Here is a 25,630-nt window from a genome sequence, read left to right on the forward strand (position 1 = left end):
TTATCTGGAAATTCCTAATCCTCCTTACTTCAAAACAGAAATTTGATACTGTAAATTACCTTGACCATAGGCTATAAGTCCGAAGCCTGTAACTGCAAAAGAGAGCAAGGTTATACAGAAGGCTGTTCATTAGTGACTTTACTCACAAGAATATTTCTGTTGAGATAACTAAAGCCAATTTAACAAAGGCAGGCACTTGCCTGGTTTTGTACCTATTAAGCTGTAACCAGGAAAAGAACAAAAGCCTACAGCTAAGTAGAATATATGGACCTGAGATTTTATTTGCTTTGTAAACACTGAATAACAAAAAGGCTGAGGTTGGCAGACACCTCTGGAGGTCATCTGATCCAACCCCCTGCTCAAGCAGAGCGACCTACAGCCAGTGTCTTAAGCCATGTCCAGACAGTTTATACCCTCTTTGCATGTGTTTATACTCATGGATGAGATCCCTTCAGAGCTTTCTCTTCTCCAGGAAGAACAGTCCCAGCTCTTCAGCTTTTCCTCATGGGAGAGATGCTCCAGACACTTAATCATCTCACTAGGCATTCACTGTACTCTCTCCATTATGTCCATGTCTCTGTTGTATGGAGGGCCCAGAACTGGAAGCAGTCCTCCAGGTGTGACCTCACCAGTGCTGAGTAGAAGGGAAGTATCACCTCCCTTGACCTGCTGACAGTATCCCTCCTGCTGCAGCCCAGATACCATTAATATTCTTCACTATATGGACACAGGGCTGGTTTTTGTTCAGCTTCGTGTCCACCAGGGCCTGCAAGTCCTTTCCAGCTGGTTGGCCCCCAGCCTGTACTGATGCCTGGGGTTGCTGCTCTCAAGATATGGGTCTTTGCAGTTCTTCTTGAACATTGTCAGGTTCCTGTCAGCCCATTTCTTCAGCCTTTCAAGGTCCCTCTGGATGGCATCACAACCCTCTGGCATATCTGTCACTCCTCCCAGTTTGATGGCACCTGCAAACTTCCTTAGGGTACACTCTGCCCCACCATTCAGATGCTACATGATGCTCTTCTGTTTGCAGCTCTTGTATATACCTCTTCATAAGGCCATGGACCATCATAGCTATGGACCTCATAAACTTAATAACACTTCTGTGTTAACCTTCCAGAAATGTGTGAGTGTGTATGTTCTCTCCGTCACCCATCTAACACTACAGGTAGGTAAATTTGTAGAAAAGGAATAATATAAAATGCCAATAGGAATTTGTGCACTCCAAATTCAGTTCAACTAGGCTGTAATACAGACACTTCTCGGTAGTGTCTTTCTGTAAATTAAACTGCAAGTTCTCTAACATCTTTAATGACCTTGTTTACTTTCCGCTTTATTGACAGTATTAGAGTAGTTGAACAGCACTAAGTCTTTTCTGCCGCAGAAGACAAAACACAATAGACACATCTAGACTGCACAGCAGATGTGGTCTCCAGCACATTGCAGTCCTGCTCACACAGTTACTCAGCATCAGCTCCTTATTTGCAATTAAGCTGATAATCCTCACATTGGTGTAGCACAGAAACACTCCCTGACATGGCTTGTAAACCATCCACCTAAGGCTTGCAATAGGAAAGGAGAAGCAGACCTTTTGTATAGCATACTGCTAAAATGGCTAAGGTCACACCCAGCCAGCATTACTGCAAGATGTAGAAAAAATACAAGCTTCCCTGTTCCTAGTGCTGCAGTGACCAGCACAGACTTCCAGCCCCAAGTGGGTTTTCTCTACAAAGAGCAGTCCTCAGCCACAACATCACATACACATTACATGGATTAACATGCCTGGACCACCCCAAGATAGGTTTATTCTTATTCCTTCTCTGGACCAGTGATATAGTGGAAAACCAAGGCATATAGTTATTTACAACTGCTCTGTACCATGCATGATCTGGACTGAACCAAACCTGTAAGTGGCGAGGAGAAGCAGACAGGCCAACCCAATATGGGTGATAAGCAAACTTCTACTTTATTTGTGATGCAGTTCACATATATATAGGAGTGGTATTCAGCCACTCCTCCTTCTTGGCACAACAGTATTGCTTAGCCCCACACAGCTTCCTCCACGTTCTCCTCCCATGTCCGGTCTCCAGTTACCTGTGGGGGCCACCCCCTGCCTTGCTCGCACAGTCCTCCAGGGCTCTATGGTCCTGCTCTTAGAGTCATTCTGCAACACAAACCCAAAACAGTTCCATTCAAAGTCACTGTTTCCCAAGTGCTATATAGTGGCACAATGCCAATTAAAAATTTCCAAGGGGTTTGGAGAAATTATGAAATGTAAAACAGCAGTGAAAAAACAACTTGCTCACCTAGCCTAAAAACCCCCAAAACAGTTCCATTCAAAGTCACTGCTTCCCAAGTGCTGTATGGTGGCACGATGCCAATTAAAAATTTCCAAGGGGGTTGGAGAAATTATGAAATGTAAAACAGCAGTGAAAAAACAACTTGCTCACCTAGCCTAAAAAACCCCCTCTAGATTCTGTGATGGATGATAAAAGAACTTTGAGGAACTCACTGTTCACAAGTTTTGATAATCAGTAATTTAGCCACTATCTCTGCTATTTCATTCTGACCTATTACCAGAGGATCTTGCACATGGACTTCTGTGCTTTCAGAATAGGTGGAGCATCTACTGAGAGATAAGTAGAGCATCTCTTCTGAACTTTGAAAATGTACAAGGCAGTCTTCAGCTACTGCAGCAAAAAAATGCCTCATGAAGAACAAGTACTTTATGTAGGTAATGCTACCTACCAGTCAGTTTAGAAATGTTGTTTGACATTTTTTTAACCTAGTCAGTATATCAATTTCAAGCCTGGAGCCTGAATCAACTTAGTTCTAAGTAGCATTCTATGTTCTATGTTGTGTTTCTATGTGCCTGACGTAAAAAGAAACCCTGACTTTTACAGAATTAAATCTTGGGACTACTCCCACATGATACTTCATGAAACTGGCTAACAGAATAGATGGATTCCACTGTAGTTTATAATACAATCATTTTATTATATGTTATAATTTATTCTTTGCAAATATCTATGTAAATCATTAAATGATTCAGCTAATTTCTGAAAATCTGTATTTAAGTGGTTGTTTTTCATACTATGCTTTGACACCTGCTTGTTCGTTTGTTCACATTCCCTGGGTGATCTGTCTCTTAATTTGTATGTTTTCAAGGTCTGGGATTGTCTCAATTTTGCATTCATATAATAGGACAGTTGTGATCCAGTTGTACTTGACACTGTTTATTGCCACCACCATCCAAATAATAAATAATAACTGTCTGAGGCACTTAGCAGCTTTCTTTTTCTTTTGAGACGCTAATATTAAAATAATTGACTCTGTTCCCAGAACTGCATGTTCTCTTTTCATTAGTATTATAAAACAAAACACACAACCCTTCAAAATTCTAACTTTCCCTGAAAAGAAACACTGCTAGTTTTAACTCATTTTTGTCTGAGTTCCCTTTCCTCACGATGATCTGTCCTGAAAAGTAGAATTAACAGCAACAACAAAAAAGATCCACATTCCAATGTTTTTAGAACATTTTTACTATCCGTGCATATGTGCATACATGAATGCCCTTAGTTTTTCAAGATTAGCTAGGGCTTTGTATGACTGAGTTGCTGTGCCTAGGCAGCACAACAGTGTTACTCCACAGAATCACCTGTAGATTTACTAAAGGAGAATGGTATCAGAACAGTTCCTCCCAGGTAAGCATCACTAGCTGTAAAGTGCAGGAGGAGTGGCCACCGAACGGAGGAAGGGCATGTGTACAACTCTTGGTTACATCCAAACTTAACTAACTTAGAGACGAAAGTTACAACAGATGATAGTAATGGTAATGGCTTGGGTTTACTTTTGCATTTTTTTCAGTGCTTTTCAACTCATTTCCTTCTTTCATACACAGCAGTTGTCTCTGGTTGGGTCTCAGTGTTCAGGATCTACAGCCTCCCATATGATACAGTGGAGTGTCATCTCTGCGGATAAGATCATCCCTGTATTTTTCCACTTGCAGAAAAGTCTCCCTCATGCAGGATCAGGTTGAATTCATGCAAGTTGTGGCAGTTGTTTGTTGGGGGATTTTTTCCCGGTTTTGGAACAACAGTTAGGTAATTGCGTGGTTCCAATACAGTATCAAGGAAAAGTACACTGCAGGGGTGCTGTGAATTCTAAGTTTATAGTGATTGTTCAGGTAGATACACCTGCACATTCATATTTTTAATAATTAAAAAGAGTCATTAAAAAAGTCCGTAATTTAAAAACTTCCATCTTTTTACAGGCTGTGGTTCAGTGAAAAAAAAAAATAAAATATCAAAATGATCTCATAAAGCATTTTGAGAACTAAAGATGAAAACTGTAGTACAGGAGACACGGTATATTGCCTGCAAACTAGCCCAGAGAGGATTACATTAGCTGAGGTCACACAGTCTGATTAAGATAATGACCCGAAGGCAGACAGATGTTAGCTTCCTGATCTATAGCACACTCCTAAAAGTCAGCACTCAAAACTGTATCATTCCTCAGTCTCTCTCTTGGCACATTTAGCAGCCACTACATACCAGAACCTCTGCTCTTGGTGCCATAGCATAAGGTTGTGAATGTGACCAGATATATCTTGAAATGTGTCCCTGCTGTTGGCCACCATGTGACAACATAGTACTTACAAGATACATGCCTATAGTTACAGTTCAGATATAATGGGGGACTTACACTTACCCCCCATTAAGTTAAATTAGATAGGTTCCATCTCACTTGGAGAGATACATTAACACAGCTGGCCCCAGTGTCATGCATGACAAACAGCTGGCCCTGCAGAGAGCATGGTCAGGCTGCTTCCCACAGGGTTCGAGTCTTCACCCTAAAGTTCCATATAGGATCGTGCTCCTTTGCTCTCATCTTCATGGATTACAGCCTGTGTCAACAAGTTTCTGCAGCAAAATTGGCCTCAACACTCAGCATGGAGCCAAGCAAGGTGTCTTATGTGGGCAACTTGCTAAAGTCATGGATTGTGCAGCCTAGCTTAGGGCAGGGCAACTGTTAAAAGTGTCTTGCCTACCCCTAAAGGCTTGTGGAATTAGTATTGTGCATGCAGATACCAGTATGGAAAATCCTAACTGAAAACAATGGGAGTTAGAGGTGCAGGGTGGGGATAATACTCTTGTAATACTGTCTAGCTTTCCTGCAATGCTGTTCAGCTATAGATTTTTGAAGGCCAAATTTACTCCTTCTATAAAAACTCTTACTATTTGAGTGATTACTACGCAGATAAATTTGGTGCTAGATTGTGTTTTAGATGGTGATATGTTTATTCCCTTTTCTCCACATAGCTACAAGCAGTGGAATTAACAGGCAAGTAAAGTATATCGGATACAAAGCAGAGGAAACAAAAGTCAAGAGGAAAGGAGTGGCCTTATAATCAAAGCACAGGGTTAGGCATGAGGAAACTTCAATTATTAAGGCTTCCTGAATAAAGTCACTTCACCTTGCTGGGCCACAGGGGGATATTCTTAATCACTCTGTACAGCACCTTCCTGCACTTACCCTTCTAAGACTCACACATTTGACTGACTTTACCCCTCCTAAGAAGGGTGGGTTAACTCTTATCAACTGGATGAGTCTCTGTTTGGCCAAGGTCACAGTTTCTGTGGTGTAAACAAGCTGTGTTTCTATACTGAAATTAAATGATTGAATCTAGTCATTTAATTCAAGAACCCTTGTTCTTGCAGTCTTCTCCTGTGGAAGATGAGTATGAGAAAGAATACCCCTTAGAAATTGTGTGAAGGCCATACGACTCAGAGGGAAGGTTGTGTTGTGGAAGAAAGAGCTCTCTTCAGATTAAGTGGGTGTATTTTTCTGGCAGGGGAACATGCTTTGGCATGTGAGCAAGGTGCCTACCGTTCCAGGCAAATATGAGCCTGCAGTTTGCAACAGGCCACAGGAACTTTGGGTGGAAGTTACAGTAGAAATTTAAATCATTTTAAAGTAACTGCAATCTTGTTATCCTAAACAGAGGCAAATTCATGAACTTTAGGGCAAAAAAAAATAAATCTCCAATTCTTCATTTAAAATTCAAGATTTTCATTTCATTAGGGCCACACAGATGATTACAGGTCTGGAGCACCTCTCTTATGAGGAGAGACGGTGGGAGCTGTCTCCTAGTCTAGAGAAGAGAAGACTGAGAGGGGATCTCATTAACGCATATAAATATCTCAAAGGTGGGTGCCAGGAGGCTGGTGCCCAGCGACAGGACAAGGAGAAACAGCCATCAACTAAAATGCAAGAAGTGTGAGGAAGAACTTCTTTACACTGAGGATGGCAGAGCACTGGAACAGGTGGACAAGGGGGGTTGTGGAGCCTCCCTCGTTGGAGACATTCAAAACCGACCTGGATACATTCCTGTGTAACCTGCTCTAGGTAGCCCTGCCTTGCTACTGCTACTGGATACTACCTTGCTTCCTCGGACTGGATGATCGGCAGAGGTCTCTTTCAACCCTAACGATTATAAGTCATTTGAAAGTAACTGCAATCTTGTTATACTAAACACACGCAAATTCATGAACTTCAGCGGACAAAATAACCCTGTTCTTCATTTATCATGGCAAAGAACCGCGTGCAGCATGGAAAGCACATTTAGGATGTGGCAAACGGCGCTTTCAACATACCGAGCACAGAAGGTGACACCGTGACACACACTGTACCCACACGTGTGCCCCTGCCTGCGTCTCGGTCCCGGTAGGTCACCACCCTAGGAGTGGTGAGCACGCCGGGAGGCAACAGGTGACCAAGCCCTCCGAAGCACCCTGAAAGACGAGGCCAGGGTTAGGGAGCGGCAGCGGCTCCGCTTCCCGCTCCTCAGACACACTCTGTGGGAAGAGGCCTCCAACCAAAACCCCAGCAAAACAGACAGACACACAGACACACACACAGACACACAGACACAGACACACACACACACACACACAGACACACACACACACAGACACACACAGACACACACAGACACACACAGACACACACACACACACACACACACCCACACCCACACACACCCACACACCCACACACACACACACACCCACACACCCACACACCCACACCCACACACACACACACACACACACACACACACACACACACACCCACACCCACACCCACACACACACACACACACACACACACACCCCCCTAACGCCTCACCCCCCCCCGGGCACCGCCCCCTGGTGGCGCTCACACCACTCCCCATATCGCCCCGCGCATGCGTCGTCGGCCGCATCGACGGCGTGGGGGAAGGCGGTGGAGGAGGAGGAGAAGAGAGGGAGAGCGGGCGGACGAGCGAGCGGGCGCTGTTGCGCCTGCGCGGGTTGTTCCCGGGCAACCCGGGCCGGGGGAGGCGAGCGGAGCCGAGCCGAGCGGTGGGTGGCCTCCCGCGTGCGCGAGCCCGGTGGCGCGTCCGACGGGCGGTGCGTGCCGCTGCGGCGGGGCATGGTGAGCAAGGGGCCGGTGCTGCGCCTGTTGACCGCCATCAACCGCAGGAGGATGAAGCTGCTCATGGGGATCGCCTTCATCGCCTATGTCGCTTGTGAGTGAGCACCGGGGGCTGGGGACGGGTATGGCCCCGCCATTCATTGCCCATTGGCCCGGTACCCTCCGCTCCCCGTGTCCTCTGCCGCTCGCGGGGAAGAGGAGGAGGAGATTGTGGTGGATCCCCGTTGAGTTGCCCGGTTGCGAGGCGCCGCAGCGTGGCTGCTCTGACCCGGGCGGGGAAGGGGGCTCCCCGCGCCCCGGGCTGCCGGCTCCGTTCCTCCCGTCGCCTCCCCGCCCTGCTGAAACTTTCCCGAGTGTGGCGAGCAGGCGGCTAGGCCGTGGCGGAGGGCGCCCGGGGCAGCCGGGTCGGCCGGGCACCCTGCCAGGCATCTTTCCCCTGCCCCGGCCCGATGGCTTGTGAGGGGAAGACCTGCCTCCCCCTCCTGCCCCCTCAGCGGCCGTTGCGGGAAGCGGTGGCTTTCGCTCTGCGGGCGGCCTCCTCCGGCTTCCCCTCTGTGCCTCACGGGCAGGGGCGACCGGGGCCCGCCGGCGCCTTGCGGCAGGCAGCCGGCCTTTGGGCCGAGCCCCGGGCGGTGAGGCCGGGGGGAGCCGTGTGAGCGAGACGTGGCTCAAGGAGTCAGCGTTTCCGTAGCCGCTCCCCAGAGCACGCGTAGCCCGCGTTAATCGTAACCAGGTAGCTGCGTGAGGTGAGCCGGCGAGGAAGTTTTCCAGGGCAGGCCTCGTGTCTGGTTATTGCAAAGAAAAAAAGATATCCTTCGGTGTCCTTTGGAGGCTAAATAAATAGGGGTTTGTTTTGTTTATTATCTCAGCACGTAGCTGGAGTCTTAAAGAGGCTGAAGAGAGGCACAAAGGTGTTTGTGAAGAATAACCACTGACAGGGATGTTTATGGCTTCAATTATTAGGAATGAGTCAGATGGAGTCTAGGATTTATAATGCCATTCTGTCACCTCTCTTCCCTTTCTTGTCCAGGTTTTTCTGTTACATTTTTTCATATTTAGTTTACGTTAGCCTGGCTTATTTTTAGACTTGGATAGATTTTATGTAGATGACACATCATGAGGAAGGATCTTGGATGCTTTGTCAGCTTAGCTAGGGACAAGTGATTCTCTTGATGCTTCACAACACATATAGGTGAGCTAGCTTTGGTGATGGGTGCGTGCATTGGATTTAGGATCCTCCCTTTGCGTTTGGGAGGTACAGCTGAAGTAATCGGCAGAAGGGGTGGTGTTTCCTACCCCACAAACACAACATAGGAATTCCCTTTACTACCATATTTACTGCGTTTGCAGGACCTCATTACTAAGTACTGCTGTTATCACTGAAGTTGTGTGCCAGCTCTGACTCTTAGGACAGTTTGTCCAGGTGACTTCAGGTTCCATGTGTACTGAAGCAGGGACAGCTTAATGTATTTTCTTATTTTTAAAGATTTTGCTGTTTTGCCAAAAATAATACTTAATTTTGAAAATAAAGTTAATAGGCTGCTGTGGAAATACGGGAATTGAGTGGCAGTTGACATGGTCATTAGGACCTGGCTATTTATTACATTCTGTGTACGGTAGTTGGTGCTTGCTTTCTAGCTTTATGAGTAAAAGCCTTAAGAAAGAAAAAAAAAAGCACCATGTGATTTTTGTTGTTTGCGCTGTAAGTCATAGAAGTCTTCTCACTGCTTGTTCCTGGTTGTTCTTTGGGATTCAGGAAAGAAAAATGGAGGAGAGGGACTGCAGAGCAATGTGGCAAAAAGTAGCTTGAAAAGGGAAGAGGTTGGTGTCTGATGTGAGTAAGGTTTTTGCAAATCTAATGTGTCAGATTGAAAACCACAGCAATCTTTTGACTAGTGGGCAAAAGTAATGGAATCATTAGTTATGGCTCTGGCATCTTCAATAAAGTATGTTAGCAGATGCTGATGATATAATAGATTCTAGAGAGACTGGTTTTTGTTTTCTGTGGAAGAGATTATGATCCATCCCCCTATCCTAAAAGTGTACTCCTTGCAATATTACTGAATCATCCCTCTGCTCTGGTTGCAGTCAGATAATGCCAGACTAAAATAGCACAGCATCTGAGAAAACTGAGCTGCTGGTGTAGGTGTATGTGCTGGCACTTCTTACATTCCTTCTATCTCAAATACTCTCCAAGTGACTAAGTGTTTTTAGGCTGTGCACCTTCTTGCCATGAATTTCCATTCAGTGTTAGTGCAGGGGGAATTGGGTTTGGAGCACATTATGTTACGGGGAATGAAATAGTTGGCAAGTACATTACTTTTTTATGAACTGGAAGACAGGACTTTTTTGATAGTGCCATTTTGTCAGGTTATCTGTGAAACCCTGAGAGAATGTTTAGGGAACATCTTTTTAGAAAAAGTGTTTTATTTCATAAAAAGCTTCTGCCTTTGAATACAAATTTGTTACAAATGTGCCTAAAGAATCTCTCTGTGAGAGTCTGCAAACTAAAGGAAGAGCTTACAGTCAATTGAAAGGCACTCAGCTGTCTTGCTCTTAAGACTCATTGAGTGACTCTCTTGGTAGTTTCACAGTGCATGGTGTTAGATGGCCAGGCTGGTTTAGGTATCCCTGCTTCACATCCTCCATTTCCCACCAGCATCCGGCATGTACAAAGACTTAAATTTCTGTGATATGTAAAGGAACTGGTGTGGACTAAGGTTGTAATTTAGGTTATAACCATTTGACAGTGTGGGCATTCAGAAAGCTGTTTTGGTGCAACTGAGGAGGTGGTGCAGTGATGAAATGGTCAGCTGTGAGTGCTATTGGCAACATTGCTGTCATGTGCTTTGCAGGTCTACAGTGCTTGTCTCTCACCTAAGGAGTCTTGTTGACTTGGGTTAAAGTACCACCCTGACATGAGGTGCACAGTCAGGTTCGTGGTACTTAGAACTCTTTTTATGGATTTGCTGGTTTCTTTAGGGAATAAGAAGGATCCTTACTTTACATTTGGGTTTGAGATAAAGTAATATTTCTTATTTCTTTAAGTATTATTATTAATAATATTTACTTAATTATTAAGTAAAAAAAATTGTTCACTTGAAACTGTGTACTATGCATAGTTTGTGTATATAAAAATAGAACTCAAAATGAGCATTTCTATGCAGGAGGAAGTTAAAAGCAGTTGTAACTTTAGCAGTTGTTCGCTGGCAGAATTGAAGTGACAGAGTTTATCTGTAGGCCCTGAGTGAAAGGGGTGATTTTGTTCCCCATCACCCAGATCAGTGAGTCTAGAGATAATGCAGCTAGCAAGCTGTCTGAATTGCTCTGAATCTAGTGTGGTAGAATGCTACTTTATTTTATTCTCAGGATGAGCTTGGTTGATTCACTTGCATTGCTATATCCTTCTGTAGATGTTACAAGGCTATACTGTGCCACCTATACTGGGAAGCCCTGGCCAAAGGTTGAATTTTTGTTGCACTTTTTAAAGGGACAGAGTCTTCTGCCACAGTGTTTTTTCTGATTTAACCACCAGCAAGATACTGCAGGAGTGCTAGTGCTTTAAAAAGGAGGTGGGGGTTATGTGGAGGTGGATTGAAACAAATCCTTTCAGTCATGGGCTGCACTTGCATCATCTGGAAGCCGTTGTGAAACCACAGCTTAAGAACGTGAGGTGATTATAAATACAAGTGAAGTAGATTTAATTGATTTTTGTTGTCTGTAGTGAGAAATGTGGACATATCATAACAGCAATCAATTAAATAGATATTGTTAAAAAAAATCAGTGTCACTGCAGTATGAGTAACAGAGATGCAGGCTGAAAGTTTTTTTTTTTTTAAAACCCACCTGTTTGTGGGTTTGTATAACAGATACCTTAAACTCATTCCCTTTGAAGATTTAAATGTTTATTCAGCTTTATATGGATATACTGAGATGCTTTGGTGCAGCTGGCATTGTAGAATCAGGACTTTATTGAAGTTGGAAGTAACACTGTAAAATCTTCTAGCTGGGATTTAAAAACCAGAGCTCATCAATCTGCATAGTTTGTTTTAATCTTGATGCTACTGTAAATAGTCTACTGATGTCCTGGTATAACAAGGGAGTTGCATGCTCTTAATGAAAATAAAGAGCTAGTAAAGTAGAACAGTTCTGTTCGCTCGTATGTAGATCCCAGCATTGAACCATTGAATGATTTTGATTGGAAAGGACCTTAAGATCAACTAGTTCCAGCCCATCTGCCACGGGCAGGGACACCTACTAGATGAGGTTGCTCAAAGCCCTGTCCAACCCGGCCTTGAAACACTGCCAGGGATGGAACATTTAGCACTTGTTTGGGCAACCTGTTCCAGTGTCTCACTACCCTCACAGTAAAGAACTTCTTCCTTATATCTAACCTGAACTTCCCCTGTTTAACTTTTAACCCATTACCCCTTGTCCTATCACTGCAGTCCCTGATGAGGAGACCCTCTTGAGCATCCTTGTTGGCCCCCTTCAGATACTGGAAGGCTGCTGTGAGGTCTCCACACAGCCTTCTCTTCTCCAAGCTGAACAGCCACAATTTTCTCAGCCTTTGTATGGGAGGTACTCCAGTCCCTTGATCATCCTTGTGGCCTCCTCTGGACTTGCTCCAACAGCACCATGTCCTTTTTATGTTGAGGACACCAGAACTGTATGCAGTACTCCAAATGGGGTCTCGGCAGAGTAGAGGGGCAGGATCACCTCCTTTGACCTGCTGGTCACGTTCCTTTTGATGCAGCTCAGGATACAGTTGGCTTTCTGGGCTGTGCGCACACACTGAAGCAGGCTCATGTTCAGTTTCTCATTGACCAACACTCCCAAGTCCTTCTCCACAGGGCTGCTCTGAATCTCTTCTCTGCCCAACCTGTAGATGTGCCTGGGATTTCCCTGATGCAGGTGTAGGACCTTGCACTTGGCATGGTTAAACTTCCTGAGGCTGGCATCAGCCCACCTCACAAGAGTGTCAAGGTCCCTCTGGATGGCATTCCTTCCCTCCAGCGTATCAACCGAACCACACAGCTTGGTATCATTGGCAAACTTGCTGAGGGTGCACTCAATCCCACTGTCCATGTGACAAAGATTTTGAACAGGATTGGTCCCAAGACTGACCCATTAGGGACACTGCTTGTCACTGGCGTCCACATTGACATTGAGCCATTGACTGCAACTCTTTGTGGGCAGCCACCCAGCCAATTTTTTATCCACTGGGAGGTCTATCCATCAAGTGTATGTGTCTCCAGTTTAGAGACAAGGGTGTCATGTGGGACAGTGTCAAATGCCTTGCACAAATCCAGGTCGATGATGTCGGCTGCTCTTCCTCTATCCCTCAGTTCTGTAGTCCCATCATAGAAGGCCGACAAATTAGCCAGGCATGATTTGCACTTAGTGAAGCCATGCTGGCTGTCACCAATCACCTCATTTTTCATAGTTCTCTGGAAGTATGTCAGTAGTCTTGTGCCTTTTCCAAGGCAAGAAAGAAGGAATAATAGGGTGTTGTCATGAGATCTGGGATTAAGACCTTGGTACCTTGTTATGATAAACTGCAGCACAGCTACTGAAACAACTTAAAATGTCAAAATAATGTGAGGGAAATACTTCCTGCAGTGTACTGGTTTGATTTATCCCAGCATTATTGGTTTCCATGGCTTTTATCCTTTGTTTTACAAGGTTAGCCATTTTTTTTTTGTCAAATTTCCATCAGGCAGGAACAATGTAATGTGTTCTTCTCAGTATGTGTAGGTGTGAGTAAGCTTTTCAGTTTGAATCTTACCAGCCCCTTGCATGTTGCTTGTCTTGCATGTGCTCAAAGGCTAAATGCTACTTAAAGTTGTGTTCTGATAAGCTTTTACTTTCACTTTTCATAATAGAAAAATAAATGCAAATTTGGTCCTGTCCTATTGATTCAGGCTAGCTGTCTGAAAGTTATTCAGCACTGTTGTGGAGGATACCAGAAATCTTTCTTCCGCTGTTTTTTTCCAACTTGACAGAAGGATTGACTGACCATGGAAGAGTTAGAAGTGGTCTGATGTGACATCAGGGTTGCCTGCTTTTTGTGTTAACATGCCATGAATTCTCCACAAAAAAAAAAAAAAACAAACCAAAAATATTTGCTTGCTGTCTTCATGTCCTGCAGAGCTGCCTTTCATCTGTGGGTTTATGCAGATAGGTTTGCTGTCTTCAACAGCTTCCAGTTCTCTGCTTGTCAGACTTCCAACTTGCCAAAGCCTTGTAGCTTAGGAAAATTTGTTCAGGATTCAGTTGAGTTTGTCAGGAATAGATGGACTCCAGCTCTGCTTTGCTAGCCATTTCCACCCTTACAGTTCCCAGCTTATCTCCATTTAATATTTGTCTTTGGTATTTGTCTTTAATATTTTATATCCACTTAGTATTTGTATTCTCTGTTGCATGTGCAGGAGCTGATGCTGTCATCATTCTACTCAAGCACAAAGAGACTCTTAGAGCTTTCATCTTCTTTCCCCTCTGTTTTTACAAAGTGGGAAATGCTTCTCCATCATTTCTATTTTTGTTGCTTTTCTGTAAAAAAAGAGTTCAACTAACTCTGCCGAAGTAGAGTTTAGTTGCAGCTGGTGGTTTTCAACTTATCATTTGTGTATCCTGGGGAGAGAGGAGTGGATTGCATTCTGTTTTTTTTTTTTGTGTTGTAAATACTGGATTTTTTTTGTTTTGTTTGTAGTAATTAACAATTGGAGTGCATTACTTATATGTGGCAAAATATGATGAATCGAGAAAAAATGGATGAGTAGTGGTAAAGGATGATGTGCTAAAGATATGAGATGTGAAGGAGTAGAAACACTGAACAGAGAACTGGAAAAAGTACTTCACAGTAGATTTGGAAAAAATTCGCCATTTGGGAAACGAAGAACAGAGTTCAGTCATGAAGTGATGATGCTGTCTGAAATTTTAGAGTAAGTATTCATGATTAGCTTCCCATCCAGTATGAAGGTCCATTAACTCTTGTAAAGAAAGAAAATTTGCATAATGTTATATCTCACAGCTGTAGGAGTGTATCAGCTTGCCAAAGCTTAAGTGTTCCTTCTTCAGAGAAGGTATAAAAGCATGCTGGTAACTATACTGCCTCTGCTTTGCTAGGTGATGACTAGCTGAGGACTTGACATAGAGTGATGTTCTCCAAGTTGAAGAGAGAGCATCTTCACCTTCAGAAAGCCATGTATCCTTGTATCTAGGGTACTTTTCATGTAGGAAAAGCTACAGTTCTTATCTGTTGTTTTTGATTTGGAGCAGGAACTTTACTTTTGAAGACATCAGTTCCGGAAATACAACAGGAAGAACTGCTTGCCATACAGAAATCTATATAGACATAGCAAAGGAGTAGATTTTTTTTTTAATATTCAAGTTATTGTACATTCCCCAAAGGCATAATCATAAGCTTCACCCAGGAAGGTGACAGTCTGTAATGTAAAGTCATGATTAGTAGTTGTATGTTTTTATTTCCATTAATATTGCAACATGCTGTCATCAGTATAATAATTTTCTAAAGCAAATTAACAAATTACTGGAAGTACAGATAGGATACAGTTGTTTTTTTTTTTTATTATTATGGAATCTAGACTACAAAATGCAGTTTGAAATGCATTGGCCAAGTCATAGAATGGATTGGATTGTAAGGGACCTTTAATGATCATCTAGTTCCAGTGCCCTGCTGTGGACAGGGACATCTTTCACTAGATGAGGTTGCTCCTTGAACACTCCCAGGGATGGGGCATCCAAAACTTCTCTGGGCAACCTGTGCCGTGTCTCACCACCCTCATAGTAAAGAATTGCTTTCTTGTGTATAATTTAAGTCTGCTGTCTTCCAACATCGTTACTCCTTGTGCTATCCCTACAGGCCGTGGTAAAAAGTTTCTCTTTCTTGTTCTTATAAACCCCCTTTAAGTACTGAAAGGCTCCAGTAAGTCTCCTCAGAGCCTTGTCTTCTCCAGGCTGATCAACCCCAACTCTCTCAGCCTGTCTCCGTAGCAGAGATGATCCAGCCATCTGACCATCTTTGTGGCCTCCCTTTGGACCCACTCCAACAGGTCCATGTTCTTGTACTGGGTTCCTCAGAGCTGAAGACAGTACTGCAGGTAGGGTCTCACAAGAGTGGAGTGGCAGAATCACTTCCCTTGGTCAGGTGGCCATGCTTCTGTTGATGCAGCCCAGGCTGTGGTTGGCTTTCTAGGCTATAAACTCACATTGCCACTTCATGTTTAATTTTTCCTCCACCGGTATCTTCAGGCCCTTCTCTGCAGGGTGCCCTCAGTCCATTTGTAACCTAGTCTGTACTGATATGATTGCCCTCCTGATGCAGGTGCAGAATCTTGTGCTTGGCCTCATTGAACTTCATGAGGTTCATATTTGCCCACTCAGCTCAGTATCATCTGCAGATTTGCTGAGGGTGTACTTAATCCCACTGGGTCATTAATAAAGATACTGAACAGTACCAGTCATGGTACAGACTCCTGAGGGATGCCACTTATGATTGATATGCCTTTGGACATTGAACCACTGACTGCAACTCTTTTCATGCAGCCAACTCAGCAACAAGGATGTTGTTTGGGAAATAATAGCTTCTTAAAGAAAACTGTTTTTTTTCTTTAATTACAGATCTGATTGAGATCTGCAAATCAAATTAAGAATTTAATGCATCTGTAGTAATAAACGTTCTGAGTTCCCTTCGCCTACTTTTCTTTTGTCAAGTTTTCCTCTGGAAGCTTATTTCTACGAGGAGATTGAAGCTGCTGAGTGACAGTGGAGAGTCAGATTTAAGGAAAAAGCCCTGTTTTGAATGATACTGCATCCCTCTGAAATAGGAAGTTTGGCTGAAGCAATTCACTTTGGACATTCAGAGCTTACAATTTTACTCTAGAAATTCAGGTTACAGCTGCATTTCAGTTCATGCTGTTTCTGTTGATAGTAAGCTCTGTTTGAAATGAGTATCATTTTGTATTCTTTTTATTCTTATGATCAGCAGAGTAAGGAGGGTGATACAAGGAAAAAATCCTGTGTTTTCAGCTATATCTACTTAGATAAAAGTTTGTATAAAAATTTCTTTAACCGACTGTCTTGAAAATGCAAACAACAAAGCCATTGGGAAAGAAAATTAGTTTAAAAGAGATTGCATTGATGTTTTGGTACAGTTGTATTTCAGTGGGCATCATGAGCTCTCTTTTTAACACATCTGTTTTAAAATGTATGTGATGATGAAACGAATATTGTCACTAATAATTTCAGATCATGACTGTTTATTATTGTCGCTGCCATAAAGTCTGTGACTTTATCTTAATGTCATTTAAAGAGACCTAGAGAAAAAAGACTTATCCTTTGAGATTCTCTTTTTTTTTTTTTTTTTTCCTCTACAGATTGCAATAGTGTTATTTTTCTGGTTCCCCAGTCCATTGTGGATTACTTAATTAGAGCATGCAAGGTTCTCAGAGTAGTAATCTGTGTTTTATAGAAAACTCTGCAGTAAGTATTATTGCAGATTACAGACTCAAAAGACATCCAGGTAAAAGCATACATCTTGTCCTTATATTCTGAAGAAGAATAACCCTTGCCTGCAATTAAGTGCAGCTGGTCAGAGCTAAAGGTCTGGCTGTGATAGATAGGGAAGTGTCCATTTAATAGTGCATCCTCAACAGCAAACTGCTTGGGATTTCTGTTGTACCTTTTTGAGTATGACTTAACAGATGGGGGTCAGTGTTTGGGTTCTTTTTTTAGACTTCATGTAGGCAGGGTTGACTTGTGTCCAAAGGATAACTCTTGGGATATTCCTTTCCTGAAAACAGCCTATCACTGTACTGCTCTGCATCCAGCATGATCTCAGAAAGGGTCTTCTCTAGAAAAACTGAACAGACCTTTCTGTTTCTAGGAATAGAAATGTATTCATTAGAAAGAAATCCATTCATCACCTGGCTGTGACTGACTGGCTCTTGTTTAAGGTTGTTCTGAGAAGTCTGGGAAGTCTTCAGCAATTCTGCTGTAGGGTTGTGCTTGCCAAATAGTTACAGCTTTATCTCTCAGAGGCTGGAGGGGAAAGAAAACAAGCAACAAACCAAACAAAAAAGAGGATTGGGGTTTTCTGAAAACATGGGTGATTAATGTTAGTTGGCAAAATGTAAATACCTCTTTAATAACAATACTTTGATTAAGGCTTTAAGAAATAAATCTCCTCTTCTAAAAGTACAGCTCTTTATTGCTTCATCCAAGGCATGTCATTCTTCTCTGGAAGCTGTCACTTTAAAGTGTAACATCTGTGGGAGTGATTAATGTCTCTGATGTATCTTCACTGTACTTGAAATTAATCCTTGCAAAAATGTGGCAATAAAAATGATTGCTCCCAGTATTTTATGGAAGGGATGCAGAGGGAAAAACCCAACCCAGAACATAGAGTCAAAATAGGACTATACCTTTTCTTACAGGTTATTAAACCAGGCTTTCATGTGTCTTAAAACAACCCAGATAATTCTGATATCTTATCTAATGGCAATTTACCACTGCCTTAATCAGTCATTGGGTAAGGTTTGCAAATAGTCTTTGAGGGAATAAAGAGAACTTCTGTTTCTTCTCTCTTGTTAGGTGAGTGTCTTAATTGTTTGGTTACAGGTCATGCTTCTGCCTCTCTAGTCCCAGTAAATCATGGATTATTCCCTTGCAGTAGATGGCAGGAAGATGCTCTGCCCAGGAATGCTCTCTAGTTGAATGAATAGAAAGTTCTTCATGGACTATGTACTGTGTGTGGCCGTGGAAGATGAGGGTTTTAAATCTCTACTGTTTGAGAATTGGCATAGAGCTGTTAATCCTGGATGAATACCTTTTGCTTACAAGATTTGGCCTTAGAGTTGGATTTTTTTTTTAAATTGTATTTTTTTTTTGTTTTTTTGTTTTGTTTGAGACTGGCTTTTGCATTGAGGTGCTCAGTTATATTAGTATTTGCTCAAACTGGATTTATGAAGAGTCTGATGCTTTTAAAACCTGGGTTTATGTGTAGTGCCTGATCATTGACCTCGCTGATATGGAAGCTTTATTTAACCATTCACGTCTGCAGCTTTTGGTGCCGAACTTGGTGCCTGTGAGGGTTTTCAGGTCGGATTTAGGCTTGTAATTCTCATCATTCTGCTTGTGGGTTTGGGCCCGCTTGCTTTAATGTGTTTTCATCATTCTGGCTGAAATGTCACAGTGGCCTTGGCATAACCTTTGGGGCAAGGAAGTGACAAATGAAGGAAATCCTCTTTAAGCCATAGAGTCATGTACTGCTGGTTCTGCAGCTGTGTAAGCCCATTATATAAACAATTGTGATGTGCATTTAGGGAAAAAAAACACAAAGCAAACCAACAAAAACTTAATTACACCTCGCCTTAGGGCAAGGTGCAAAACTTTGCCTCATCCCTTCAACCTTGACATAAGCTGTATGTGAACACAAAGTAATATTAGAGATCCTCCTTAGCATTGTGCGTTCAGAATCCTTTGTGAGGGCAGTATGTTCAAGAGAGTTTCTGCAGCATCTCTGGATGTGAGAGATACTTTGGGGTTCTTCAGATTCCTCCATGTGGTATTTCCTATGTACTTCATTTTGCAGTTTCATTCTTTTTTTGCAATGGTACAAAAAGATGCTTCCTGGAAGCTTAATGGAAGGTCATTTACTCCCGTAGAACTGGAATATCAAGCACAGTGTTTCTGGAAGTACACAGATGCCTTTCTTACCTCCCCTACTCTGCTGTGAACGCTAGGCACACACAATTAACATGTTTCCTTAGGAAGCCAGTTTCCTGTATGAAATGTAGCTGCACTGTCTCTGCAACAAAACTGTCAGGGTGGTATATGTGGTGCAGCTGGCAGCACATTTTTCATCAATTCCTGTTTCACCACCTAAGCCCAGATGTTTCCTGCCACCGTGTAACTAATACACTGCTCTTTGTAGGGGTTTCTGCAGCCCTGAAAAATAACTGATTTTAAGGATTGCTGAGTAATGTTTAACTTAAGAATTCTGTACCTGTAGTTGCCAGATGGTCATCATTGCCTGGAAAAAAAAATTAAAATTATTTCCATTAATGTTATCAGAAATAATTCTAGTATCCTACCCAGAGGGTAAATAACTTGAATTCAGTTCAGTGCTCAACTCTGTATCCTTTCTTCCTAAAGAATTTATCTATTTAACATAAAATCCACAGTGTTCTTTAAATTCAGTTGGATTTTATTTATCATCCGTTCTAATATAAAACCTCCTTATCTTGTCCCAGAAGATCACAGAAGTTTTATGGTACACCCACAAATACCACAGTGCCCTCCACAGTTTGTTTAATAGTCTGTCATGGGTTCATTTAAGTAACTATTTGAATAACTCAGTAGTTAAAGACAGTTCAGTAGCTTTGCCATCCCCTAAAGAGTGGGACAGTGACTGCATTACTGCATCATCGCTTGTCTTCCCTGGATATGTTTCCTTTCTTGTCTTGCCTGGGAGGTGCCAGTGGCTGTAGCAGCATTTTTTTGTTCTCTTGTTTCTGCAACGCCTCATCTGTCTGCTTGAGATCAATAATAATCATGAAAGGGTATGTGCAAAGCCTAAATCTAGGCACAATACTTCATTAGCTGCTACTTGAGACCTGAAGCACAGCTTACCAAAACTGAGAACACTTCAGAATTTTTCTATATGTATGTTAGTACTGCGTATAAGCTACTCATCCTCCTTAAGACTCAGAGTACTTTGGATCCTTAGGTTGGGTCTTATCTCTTAAAAAGCAATTACAGAATGATTTTTCTGGAGATATTTGGGGTATATTTCCTGTATCAGTTACTGTTGCAGAGTCCCTTATGTAACTGTTCCAATATTAACCTTGTTCGTCTTCACAGTCTGAAGTTGTCAACTCTGTAGTGTAGCTTGTTTGTCTTATTTTTCCACTTTAAACCATGTTCTGTGTCCTAGTTGAAAGTTAAAAGGAAAATCGGTGTTCTAATGGTCTGTGTAATCACTTAACTCCTGAACAGTTTCAAAAGTTTGTTTTTTTTTCCTAGTAGAAAATAAATTATAGAGTCAGAGAATACCAGATTGGAAGGGACCTCAAGGATCATCTGTTCCAACATTTCAGGCAAAGTATGACCTAGACTAGACGTTCTAGCAGCCCGTTCAGCTGAATCTTAAAAGTGTCTACGTGGATCTTATAAGTATCCAGAATTGGGCAGATGAAGTTTTTTCATAAACACACATAAACCAATGATACATGTTTGCTGCTTAAAATTTTATACTGCAGTTTGTCTTCCTTAACATTCTTTTCCTATGCAAGCAGTTTAGTAAGTGAGCTTGTCTTACTTAGTGAGGCATTTGGTTATATTGCTTAGGTACCTTTTGTGTCTGCATCACAATACATATTTAGAGAGAGAATGCATATGCACACAAACCTTTGCTACTTTTAGTGCAGGACTCTTGTGGCACCTCTTGAGACTATTGCCTGTAGCATGCAGTTCTTTACTGCTGTCAGTCTGTAGTTTCCAGCTTGTGTAGTTCAGGTCTATGGGACTCTCTTCTTGCTCTTGCCAGTTTTTGGGTGGTTTTGGGTGTTTGTTTTTTTTTTTCAATAGCCCTAATAAACAAATTCAAAGTTCTGTTTTCTTTAATCTGTGTGCAATGGCAAATTATATTTCAGAGAAGTCTTGTGTGTTTTGTGTATGTAATATACTGTGGGGGTAATGATCAGAGAAGTGTATCTGCTGTTTTACTGTGGTCAGATAATTCCCGGTGTGTACTAGAATAGTCTAGTTTTTTTTTATTTAATTATTGTATGTTCCTACGATTTTATAATCTCACATAATTTCATCAGAATTCCTCCTATACTCTTAAACTGTGTTCTAGTCACTTCGTGTCTGTACATAGATATCTAACTTGCTTAGATAATTTGTGATTAGCATGCTTAATATTGTTTTAAATTCCTTCTAATGATGATAGAAAAAAACGACCTCATGTACTGTTTTATGATATTCTAATGTTCTTTCTCTTCTTATTTCCAGCTGTATGGGGAAACTTTGTCAATATGAGGTAATGTATATCACTTTTGTATTGTATTTCCTTGTGTGAAAAAAAAAAACAAAACCTCGAACAACTAACTTACCTTTCCCATCAATACGTATTGCTGTATATCAAATAGGGAAAACAGAACATCAGCTCACAGTGTTGTTTGGATGGTTGCTAAGCAGCTGATACCATTTTTAAAATATAAGGTGTTCAGTCTCAAAAAGGGCTTGTATATCTGCTGCAAATATTGACCAGGATCTTACTTGCACTTCAGCATCTGCCCTTCTTTACACAAATTCATCTTCTGATCTTTTGATTTTTCAGACAGGGTGGTTGGCATAGCTGGGCCACATAGGTTTGGATTCTGCTTTTCCTCAGTACAGATCTGGCCATGTCTCAGTGACAATACAGGCTTAAATACTAAACAGCAGCAGATTCTCCGCTGCTTGTCATAACTGTGTTTCTGTATCTAGATTTAGAAATGCGGTTTTGAGGGTTTTTCCTCCTCCACAATTAATTGGGAAAGAATCTGATAGTTTAACTGCCAAAAAGCAAAAATATTCTGAAATGTCCCCTAGAATTTTGCCTTTAGAAATAGAAGGGCATAACATATGCATGCAAACCATGCAGATTTTCACAGCATTTCTTTTTGCATGTGAGTGTTTGTCTTGTGGGAAAATTCATCAGGAAGGCACAACTAAAAAGAAAGTGAAGAGAAAACTGGGACAGTCTGTTCCCTACAACGGAGTCTTTGTGCATAGAAGACAAAATATTTCATGCTGTTTTGCTGGTAAAGGGTTTTGCTAATGTGTTGTTATGCTTAGCAGCACAGAGTAAAGAAAGTTTGAAGCAAAGTAAGAAAAATAATGCGTCTTCTGTGAGTTCTGATTCATCCAGGACTGCTTACCCTGGAATCTGTTCTTGTCCAAGGCTGACCACTTTAGTCCTCTTGGAGTTTCCCATCCTTGCTACAGAGTGTGTTCAGCTGTTAGCTGCAGCAGCTCAACAGCTGTTTATCTTGCAGATGGAGGTATCATTTAGATTGTGTTACTGTGACCAGCAGGCTATGGCAGCTTAACATCTGTTATGTGAGCAGCTGAGCACATCCAAAGGAAGGATGAGAAACTCGGAGATGAGTTTGGGCAGCATGTTCATTCCCTCATAAGCTGTCCTTCCAAAACCTGCCATTAGCTGTATCTGATGTCTTGTTTGAGATGCTCTGTATAGAGCTATCAAGAGGGAAAACTGTTTCTGAAAGTCTGATGTTGCAAGCCATTAAGATTGTTAGGAGGAAGAAAGAGCTTATGAAAAACTAGACTACAGAGTGCCAGTTCTTAAGTTTCCCAGATTTGTGAATAAACAATAGTAGGAACTATTTCTGAGGAGACTTTTTAATATTCTGAGGGGTTTTCCAAATTCTTTGCTCATTTAACAGAGAGGAAAGTCTATGTATTCCACAGATTGTTCAAGTAGCTTCTTGTAAAGTTCTGTTACTTGGGAAAACCTTTTCAAAATTCACATGAATTATTTCATATTGTTTCCTTGTAGTATACTGTATAAACTGGAGGGGTTTTGTTTGCCACTGTTACAATCAATTACAGTTTGTTTTGAAGAGATAGTTCAGGATCTGTATGTTTTAGTGTAGGAATTTACTGCACTCTACTGATACAACAAGGTGAATCTGTTCAATAAGGTTTTTGTCCCAGTAGTAGACTGAACTGACTTTTTAGTAAGAGAGCTTTACAGAGGAATATGAAGGGAATCATTGCTCTAACTTCTACTAGTATGACATATATATATATATATCTGCTGAACAAAGGATCTTCTGTTTCCTTAGGTGTAATGACTTTAGATCCCAAGTAAAGGAGCTCTGTTTTATTTGAACAAGCTCCATTTTATGTTGGATACCGTTGAATCCTCTAGTATGCAAAAACTTACTTCTGTAAGAGAAATAATTCCCCTTTCAGGAGTTTTATAAAAAAAAAAAAAGGCAAATTGAAGGAAAATTGTGTAGATTAGATGTAAGAGGTAAAATTTAAAAGTATATATATTCTACACTTTTAGAAGTTAAAAAATGAACAGAACTAATAGAGGTAATTTACACAATTAAGTGATAAGTAAGACCAAGATTTGTGCAAAACACCACCTTCTTGAGACAGTGCTATATTTTCACCTTCATCCTTTGCTTCATTTCAAATGAGTAACATTTGTGTGAGAAGTCAGTATTGCCCATCAGATGGTCACTTAGGACAAGTTTTAGGTTTTGGTTTGGGTTTTTTTTTTTTCTTTCTGTTTTTTTTTCCTTGGGTTTGGAAAAGTTCAAATTCAAAGCTAGCTACTACATATGCCTTTCTCTCTTTTTGATGGATACTACAGGTACAGTTGTGGCATTAAGGGAAAATGTTTTGTTAGCATACTTGTAGCATACAGTAAACAGAGACCCTCAAAGAGGCATCTTAGGCATTTGCATAGTAAAGATGCACTCAAAAACATTTCTGCTGACCGTACTTTAGTGCAGTGATTAGACAATTTTCTGCAGTTAATTTTCTCTGTTAAATGAATGTCAATTTATTACTCTTTCCTGTGGCTTTTGTTCAGCTTCTGCCAAATTCGGTGACAAGACCAGTTGATTTCAGTGGAAACTGGGACATCTGCTTTCATTTGCTCTGTATGTCTTTGAAATAATACCAGCTGGGGATGCTTGGAAGACAGTGTTTTAGCAGGAAAAGCATGATGCAAGTGCAGTGGAACAGCTGTTGCTTAGGTGTGGATTATGTTTTTTCTTTTCTTGCCAACAGGTCTCTTCAAGAAAACGGGGATCAAAAGGTGGAAAGTAAAATAGAGGAGGTTAGTTTGCTAATAGTTGCAGTCTGTCTTGTTTTGAGGACCCCGTTTCACTTATGTTTAATAAAAAATTTAGTCCTATTTTATTATTCTCAATTCTACTAAAACCATTCAAAGCACCGGATTTGTGCCTGGTCACAAGTTTTTGAACTGTCCTTCACAAAAGGTGGAGTCTAACATAGATCTGTAAGATGGTTTTTTTGTTTTATCTTTTCCCCTCTAAATCTTTCTTGAAAGTAATAGCTCTACCATCTCATTTGCTGCAGAGGTTATGGCAGAGTTATCCTGAGAACTGCTTTTTGTTACAGAATGAAGGAGATACACAGGTTCTTCCCCCGTCACCCTTACAAAATGTTAAATGTATGTATGTTTAGTAGAAATTCAAACCCTTCCAAAAATGCTTTGTTCTTAACTAATAAACAAAGGTAGTGGTGTCTGTGATCCAGGATGGTGTGCAGTAGAATGCTTTAAGCACAAGTCCCGCAATTTCTGAATATGTTCAATATGTATTGAACACACTGGTGGTACTGTACTTCTGTACCCATACCTCTGAATTTCCATTTCAGCCTCAGTTTGTGAAATATCAAGAATGTGTACAACGGATCTTTCTCCAAGTGTTTTTAGACTTCCAGTCTAATAACAGTAAAACTAATAATTTAATGATACAAAAGTCTTTGCGGTCCGTACAATTTCAAGTGGTAACTATGATTGTATATGGTGACAGAGTTTTAGTGAACTATAAAAACGAGTTCAGGGACTTGTTGAAATCTGGCACAACTGTTAGAAATTTGGGTCCTCTGATAAAGTACCTGAAACTGATGCAGACTTCAGTGATTCTCTCCTTCAAAACAGTGAAAATGCAAACAGAAGTCTTGGTAGGTGAATTATGTTTTCTAACAAAACTTTCATTATTTTTAAAAAGCTTAATAAATACCCTCAAATTATGATGTAAAACATATCTTGGATTTTTTAACATGTTTCTTTAAATTTACATACCATGTTCTGAGGGAATTGTAGCCTTTGCACTGGAGCCAATGCCTCTGTGTAGTCTTAGGTATGTGTTTCTACTTTAAATAGGTTTTACTGATTGTCCTATTGTGCTGTTGCTCAATATAGATTGCCTTTGACAACCTCAGACAAGTCACTTGTGACTTCACTTTGCCAAATAGAAATTATAAGATTGGGTATTCTTATCACCAAGGCTATGGTACTCAGCCTTGAAGTGTTTTCAGTGGTAAGGGATTTCCCATTGTAATGGGTGATATGGTT

At 41.4% G+C, this 25,630-nt stretch overlaps 1 protein-coding gene across 2 annotated transcripts in view; it reads left to right on the forward strand.

The window, feature by feature from the left end:
* Positions 1-7,395: 7,395 nt before the first annotated feature.
* Positions 7,396-25,630, forward strand: part of UXS1 (UDP-glucuronate decarboxylase 1) — a 60,552-nt gene continuing 42,317 nt past the window's right edge. The window contains exons 1-3 of one of the 2 annotated variants that reach the window (XM_062606990.1): positions 7,396-7,570; positions 21,514-21,541; positions 24,316-24,364. In XM_062606990.1, coding sequence (XP_062462974.1) covers positions 7,474-7,570; positions 21,514-21,541; positions 24,316-24,364 — 174 coding nt within the window. In that variant the 5' untranslated portion in view covers positions 7,396-7,473. The remainder of the gene's footprint in view (positions 7,571-21,513; positions 21,542-24,315; positions 24,365-25,630) is intronic. The other variant, XM_062606989.1, reaches the window with a different exon arrangement.

This window comes from Pezoporus occidentalis, unplaced genomic scaffold, assembly GCF_034315485.1.
Source record: "Pezoporus occidentalis ecotype Australia unplaced genomic scaffold, CSIRO_AGI_Poc_V1 ctg99, whole genome shotgun sequence".
NCBI classification, from domain to species: domain Eukaryota; kingdom Metazoa; phylum Chordata; class Aves; order Psittaciformes; family Psittacidae; genus Pezoporus; species Pezoporus occidentalis.